This window comes from Brassica oleracea, chromosome C5 (genome assembly GCF_000695525.1).
Source record: "Brassica oleracea var. oleracea cultivar TO1000 chromosome C5, BOL, whole genome shotgun sequence".
Lineage (NCBI taxonomy): Eukaryota > Viridiplantae > Streptophyta > Magnoliopsida > Brassicales > Brassicaceae > Brassica > Brassica oleracea.
The window spans coordinates 18705521-18713352 of record NC_027752.1 but is presented as its reverse complement, the minus strand read 5'-3'; the positions used below and the strand labels follow the sequence as shown (position 1 = coordinate 18713352).

The window sequence follows — 7832 nt, the reverse complement described above, 5'->3', positions numbered from 1 at the left end:
ATTTGATATTAGTTTAAAAATGTTCATAAAATGTTGCATAAAAATGTTCATAAAATGTTGACTCGGTTTCAAAAAGGTTCATAAAACGTTGCATTATAATACGATTTGATATTAGTTTAAAAATGTTCATAAAATGTTGCATAAAAATGTTCATAAAATGTTGACTCGGTTTCAAAAAGGTTCATAAAACGTTGCATTATAATACGATTTGATATTAGTTTAAAAATGTTCATAAAATGTTGCATAAAAATGTTCATAAAATGTTGACTCGGTTTCAAAAAGGTTCATAAAACGTTGCATTATAATACGATTTGATATTAGTTTAAAAATGTTCATAAAATGTTGCATTATAATTAACGTAAACAAAAATGTTCATAAAACGATTTGATAGATGTCGAACTTATTTTGTTGCCTTTTACAAAAGAGTTAATATTCTGCATGTCATAAATTCCCTTTTTTTTCAAATCGGATTGTAATCATATAGTATAATGTATATGACCAATGGTATTTGGTTGTAATTATTCTAGTTCACAAAGAGTTTTTTTAAAAAGCTAGTGAGAGTGCATGAGGTGATGACACATAGAAAATGGCACTCATGTAATAAACACATGATGCCAAAGTTTATTTCTATGAATGTTCCTCCTTTAATAAGAAATCCTTTAATAAGAAAGGGATATAGACAAGGAATCAAAGGTCAACTTATGTAGAATCTAGTCAATGGTATCAGCCATTTTACTAGTTTGATACTTTGATTCCCTGCTCTAGAATTAGGAAGTTTGGGAATAAAATTAGGCAACAACTAAACAAATGTAAAACAAAACATTGCACAAAAAAAAAATATATTTTTAAAAGTCATACATCACCAACTAACTAAAATTTTATGCTCGGTAAGTATTTATGTACGTAGCTTCAAATCGTTGAAAAAATTTTGGTGCCTAATCTAAATTGATTCTACGATGAACACCGATGTCAGGTTTGGTTATACTTTCACACATTTTCCTACTACTGCTTGTAACTGGTGCTGGTTTCTACGAACAATGCTACCCGCAAGCCTAAAACTTTGTAACCATTGGGGAGAAATGTCGGTTACGTTGGACTGGCCGCGATAAAGTAACCAAGAACAAAGGTGTAACCCAAGACGAGAACACGTTCAACCCTAGTTCTAGGCGTTGAACACAATAGTTTTAATAAAAAAATTTCTTTTATTAATGCTTAGAAAACTTCTCAAAAACTAAACAGAAGCTATTATCTTTCTTATCTTTTTTATGAGATCATCTTACATTAGATCTCCTTATATAAGTAATAGGGATCTTTAACTTAACCTATTACACAATGAATAAGGTCTTTCTTTTTCCTAATTCTAATAGCTTTAGTTAGTTATCCTAATTACACTTAAGGATAACTTCCTTTTCTAGTTATCCAAATTACACTTAAGGATAACTTCTTTTTCTTCGTGACTTCCCTTTTAGCAATGTTGAATCTTATCTCCAACATTCTCCCCCTTAAGCTTCAAGCTTCCATTGCTAAGGTCTTGAACTCGAATCAACTCCCTCATCTCTTTGAACTTGATTCTTGCTAACGCCTTGGTCAAGATGTTCGCGCCTTGAACATTTCCTTAAATGTGTTCAACACCATGCACACGTCATTGCACATGTTCTTGTAGATATCCCTTGACTATAAGTCGTGATTTGAACTTCTTGATAGTTCCATCCGCATCCTTCTTGATCTTGAACACCTATTTGAGACCAGTGACCTTTATATGACTTGGTTTATCAACTCGAATCCATATCTTGTTATTGTTGATTGAGATGATTTCTTCCTTCCAAGAATCTCTCCATTCTTTCAAGTCTTTAGCCTCCTTACAGCTCCTTGGCTCATTATCCTTTGATAGTAGAAGCCTCTCACATTCTTCTTTGGATCTTTGAAGAGCATAATCAACCAGATAGCTTGAATGAACACTTTGACAACTTGATCTTCACAGATGTCGAACAGGTTCTTCCGGTTGAACAGGTTGTTCCGCTTGAACATGTTGTTCCGGTTGAACAGGTTGATGTGGTTGAACAGATTGATGTTGATCTTCTAACATCTTCATATGTGGTGTGATCATGATCATTATCAAAATCACTTTCATTATTGCCTCCGGTTTTGATATGATCGTGATCATTATGATGACTATTATTCACCACCACGAGTCCTTCTTCCTTTTGGTATACTGAACTTTCCTTGGAACATTTATGGAACTTTAACCCTTTCAGTACTTGATCAAGCTTCGTGTTCCAGGCTCGTGGAGCTTGCCGTAGTCTGTATAAAGCCTTTTGAAGTTTGAAAACCTTATGTTCTTCTCCCTTCTTTTCAAATCCTTCAGGCTGAGATACGTACACATCTTCTGTCAATTCTCCATGTAAGAGTGCTGCCTTCACGTCCAAGTGATGGATCTCCCATCCGTTTGCAGCAGCTAAACCGAATAGCAATCTGATCGTCTCTATACGAGCGACTGGTGCAAACACCTCTTCAAAGTCGATTCCATGTTCTTGAACATATCTTTTAGCCACGAGTCTTTACTTGTACTTGTTGATTGAGCTATCTGCGTTCCTTTTGATCTTAAAGATCCACTTGAGGCCAATAACTTTGACTTCGGCTGGTTTGTATACTAGCACCCATGTCTCATTCTCCTCTATAGAATCAATTTCGTCTGTGCAAGCTTTTCTCCATTGAACAAGTTTGCTGGCTTCTTGAAAGTTAATTGGTTCGTCATTGAGTGTAAGAAGTAGAAACTCACACTCTATGTCGGCCAGTAATACATAGTCTTCAAGATAGCTAGGACGAGTTGATTGACGTGTTGAGCGCCTAAGTTGTGGTTCAATTTGTTCAACTTCTGGATTGACTTGAACAGGTTCTAGTTGTTGCGCTTCAGTCTCTTCAGCAGCAGGTTCTTCCTGTTGAGTTCCAACCACAAATGGACCAAGTCCGTCGTCTATTGTAGCACCCCATAACATCCTAAACATACCAGGTTCGCTCTGTTCTTCCTTGTTAGCTCCCTTCCAATTCCAACACTCCTTCTCATCTTGAATCTCCGGTAAACTGTGTACCATCTCTTGTGTCGCCATGGACCTTATAGTTTTGAAACTAATGTGTCCGAGCCTAGCATGCCATCTCCAAGTATCTTCTTTGATTCTTGTGTGCAAACAAGCTGGTCTACCAACTTCAAGTCGCAACTAGTACATCCGGTTAGGCGACCTTAACACTTTCGCCAATAGTCTTCCATTAGGGTCTTTCAGTGTTAGGTAATTATCCCTCATCCTAACATCACATCCTTGTTCAGTAGCTTGTCCCAAGCTTAATATGTTGCTTTTTAGGTCTGGAATGTAGTATATGTCGGTCAAGAGTCTATGTTCCCATGTCTTTGCTTCAAATAGTATCGACCCCTTGCCATTGATGTCGACACATGAACCATCTCCGAACTTCACCTTTCCTTTAATGCTTTCATTAAGTTCACAGAAGTATGATCTCTCGCCCGTTATATGGTTATTTGCTCCATTATCCAAGTACCACATTCCACCTTCTCGTTTGCTTTGTACCAGTGTCTTCGGTATAACCTTCTCCTCGTTGAGAAACACGATCTCGTGCATATACAAAGCGACATCAGCTTCCTCTGTATCTGCTTTGTTTAACTCATGGTCGTCTTGTTCCTCCTCTGGACAATCAAAGGCGAAGTGGCCTTTCTTCTTGTAACTATAACACGTAATTTGAGAGTAGTCCTTCTTTCCTTTGCTTATCTCTTGTGTGTTGCGCCCTCTTCCTCTGTTTCCTCGACCACGATTCCAACCTCTACCTCTACCTCTTGAGTTGTATGATTGATTGGAGTCCGTGTACAGAAGGTTCCCTTGCGGCTCTTGTGTATCTTCTTCCTGAATCCGTTCTTCATACGCCTTGAGTCTCCCAACAATATCTTCGAAACTCGTTTTATTCAGATCAAGAACTTGTTCAAGTGAGGCTATGATCTGAATATACTTGCTTCGCGGTAAACTGTTCAGGAACTTCTTTACCAGCTTAGGTTCTTCCATCGCTTGACCTAACGCTGCGGATTTTGAGGCCAATTTTGATATCTTGCCCGAAAAGATATCTTTTGAGTTTGTGTCTTTCATCCTTAGACGTCCAAACTCATTCATCAAGGTCTGAAGATGAGCTTCTTTTATGCGTTCAGCACCAAGATTTCTTGACTTCACGGCTTCCCAGATTTCTTTAGGGGAGTCGACTTCACCAACTTGCAATATTCGGTTTTCTGGAATCGATTGGAATAGGAAAGCAGTAGTGATATCCTTATTCTCTTCATCGCATGTTCCTGGTTCAATTGATTCCCAAACCTTGTGTACTCGCAGTAACACATTCATTCTCATCACCCATACCGTGTAGTTCGTTGAAGATAACATCGGACAGACCACCGTGGAAGGCACATCTTCCATTGTCTTCGATGTTGATTTTGAATCACTCATTCCTTCGGTGAAACTTCTTCAATGAATCAAACCTGGAGCTCTGATACCAAATAAAGTAACCAAGAACAAAGGTGTAAACCCAAGACGAGAACACGTTCAACCCTAGTTCTAGGCGTTGAACACAATAGCTTTAATAAAAGTTCTTCTTTTATTGATGTTTAGAAAACTTCTCAAAAACTTATCTTTTTTATCTTTATTATGAGATCATCTTACATTAGATTTAGTTAGTTATCCTAATTACACTTAAGGATAACTTCATTTCCTAGTTATCCTAGTTACACTTACGATAACTTTCTTTTTTTCATGATTTCCTTTTTAGCAATGTTGCAGCTTATCTCCAATTGCTGCAGTATAACTATAATATAAGTATCCAAAACCCAATATGGTAATTGGTGAGAGTTACAACTTACAAGAGAGAACAACAGCTTCTATAATGCGGTTAGATTCTCCGTAAAACGTATCCATCTGGAGGGGTTAGTCAATCGATCAATGAATCACCTATTCACCTTCCTCTCAAGAATATAAGTGCATGTATAAATGTATTCCATTTATAATGTCGTCCTTATTTATCTCAGTCTATATATATCTTAGCCTAACTTTAGGACCTCGAATACTGATGGTTCTGCATTTTTGGAGATAGTAAGATGATCGGAGTCCTATGTGGTCTTTTGGGTTTAGGTATAACTATATATATATTTGTCGAAAAGTTTGTTCTGTGATGGAAATGTTTTCTTGTACCATAATTTGAAGGTTCTATTGGTCTCTTGTGGCCGAACAATGGTTCCCTTATCGGAAAATATGATAATAAGTGTATCGATTAGCCTCTCAAAAGCACTATTTTGACAAAATCGAACTGTTTGAATTGATTTTGTGATAGTACCAAAAGTATTCTCTTTCCTCCGTAAGCGACAATAACCTTATGTAAGAAAATGTAATAGTGAAGCGTTGACTCTGAATACTTGCAAGTGCAACGTATCAATTGATGCAAGTGGAGAAAAGAGAATATAAATGTAAAAACAGTAAACAAAGAAGTTCTACGTCTTTAGTCAAGCTGCCTAAAATCCATGAGGCTATTTTTCTGCGTTTACACTTGCCAAATCTAATCTATTAAAACTGGAGTACAAATTGAAATTAACCCTCAGTTTTCCTTAAATATTACAAGATTATGCCACTAGCTTAAACCATGTTTAACACTTAAATCAAACCATTTAAATCTAATTTAAACAACTAACCAAACCGTATGTATTAGTTAACCCAAACAAACGTCAATTCAATAATATTACTAAAACTAAAATTAATTAAAAATATTAACCGTTCATCACCTCTTCCTTTAAGAAATCCAAACTCATATAAATTTTGGAATCACACCAAAAATAGAATCTAATCTATTAAAACTGGAGTACAAATTGAAATTAACCCTCAGTTTTCCTTAAATATTACAAGTTTATGCCACTAGCTTAAACCATGTTTAACACTTAAATCAAACCATTTAAATCTAATTTAAACAACTAACCAAACCGTACGTAGTAGTTAACCCAAACAAACGTCAATTCAATAATATTACTAAAACTAAAATTAATTAAAAATATTAACCGTTCATCACCTCTTCCTTTAAGAAATCCAAACTCATATAAATTTTGGAATCACACCAAAAATAGAATGGCATCTTATTATCGTATACTGCTCCACTGTAAATTTCTAACCTTCGTATGGCAAACATAAGCCATATAATTATCATATATTGAAAATTCAACAAATAACATATTATTAGTTCGTTACTTTTTGGATTACAAAGTGAGCAAAAAAATTAAGAATTGTTTTTTTTATCATTTGAATACTTTTTTCATGGATAACTCCAATTATTATTATATATCAACCATTTGGCCAATATCGCCCAACAAACCTTTTCTATATCACAAGCATTTGGTCAATATCGACCAACAAACCTTCTCACGATACAATTTGTTTAAATATAATAATATATAATTAATTATATGGTAAATATTAAAATATATATTTACTAATTATAAAAACAAATAATTATTTTGAATCAAAAATAAAAATAAACACCCGCACGGGTGTGCGGGTCAAAATCTAGTTGTGTTTAAAGCGCTCTACAAGAATTGGTTTAGTTATAAACTAGGATAAGCCTTGCGCATGATGAATTTATTTGTATATATTATCGACAATTTTTTTTATATATTTTATCATTTTATTTATACATATACAATGTTTTTTATTTTTTATTTTGAAAAGATACAATGTTTTTTATTGTTATTATAGAATTTCTTTCTAATAGACCGGATCAATTTTTATTAAAAATTGTTGAACTAAACTATAATTAATATATCATGGGTTGATCGGATTGAACGTTAAACAAATTATGACACAAAAACCTTAATTTTTTCCACAGAACACATTCTTAAAAAAAGTAAACAATATTGTTTCCACAGTTGAATTATTTTGACATTTATTTTTCATATGGTTTTGAAAGGTTTCATATCAACCATACAATTGATATATGTCATTTTAATGCTTTTAGTCGTATGCTTAAGGAAAACTTACATTTTTGTAATTTAAAGTCATTTTAAAAAATTTAAAATATAACATATAAGAAAAAATCTACCATATAAGAAAAATATAACATATAAGATTTTCTCATTTTTGTAATTTAAATTTGTTGTAAAAAAATTAAAATATAACATATAAGGTTTCATTTTGTAATTTAAAGTCATTTAAAAAAATTTAAAATATAACATATAAGAAAAAATCTACCATATAAGAAAAATATAACATATAAGATTTTCTCATTTTTGTAATTTAAATTTGTTGTAAAAAAATTAAAATATAACATATAAGGTTTCATTTTGTAATTTAAAGTCATTTAAAAAAATTTAAAATATAACATATAAGAAAAAATCTACCATATAAGAAAAATATAACATATAAGATTTTCTCATTTTTGTAATTTAAATTTGTTGTAAAAAAATTAAAATATAACATATAAGGTTTCATTTTGTAATTTAAAGTCATTTAAAAAAATTTAAAATATAACATATAAGAAAAAAATCTATTTTTTTATTATATGGTTAATGTGATTGTTTAATTTTTTTAATAATATAAATTTAAACAAAAATGAAGAAGGATGCAAAAATTGTTATCAAATCTTTAAGTCATTGATTGCCATACATATGTTAATCATATTAGGTAATTTCGTAGCTTTTATTTAGGAAAAAATACATGTTTTTTTATAGTTTAGGTTAATATAATGTTCTCTAATAATTAGATTTGAACCAATATTTTTTCAATTGATTCTTAAGCTGTTATGTAAGATAAATT

At 32.6% G+C, this 7832-nt stretch overlaps 1 protein-coding gene across 1 annotated transcript; it reads right to left on the bottom strand.

Annotated features, from left to right (window-relative positions):
- Positions 1–3215: 3215 nt before the first annotated feature.
- Positions 3216–4463, bottom strand: LOC106344698. Its single transcript, XM_013784018.1, has one exon. The coding sequence runs from the start codon at positions 4461–4463 to the stop codon at positions 3216–3218; it is 1248 nt and encodes a 415-aa protein (XP_013639472.1).
- Between the last annotated feature and the right edge of the window lie 3369 nt (positions 4464–7832).

Coding starts and splice junctions, on each gene's coding strand:
- LOC106344698 (XM_013784018.1), bottom strand. CDS start 4,463: ATGGAAGATGTGCCTTCCACGGTGGTCTGTCCGATGTTATCTTCAACG.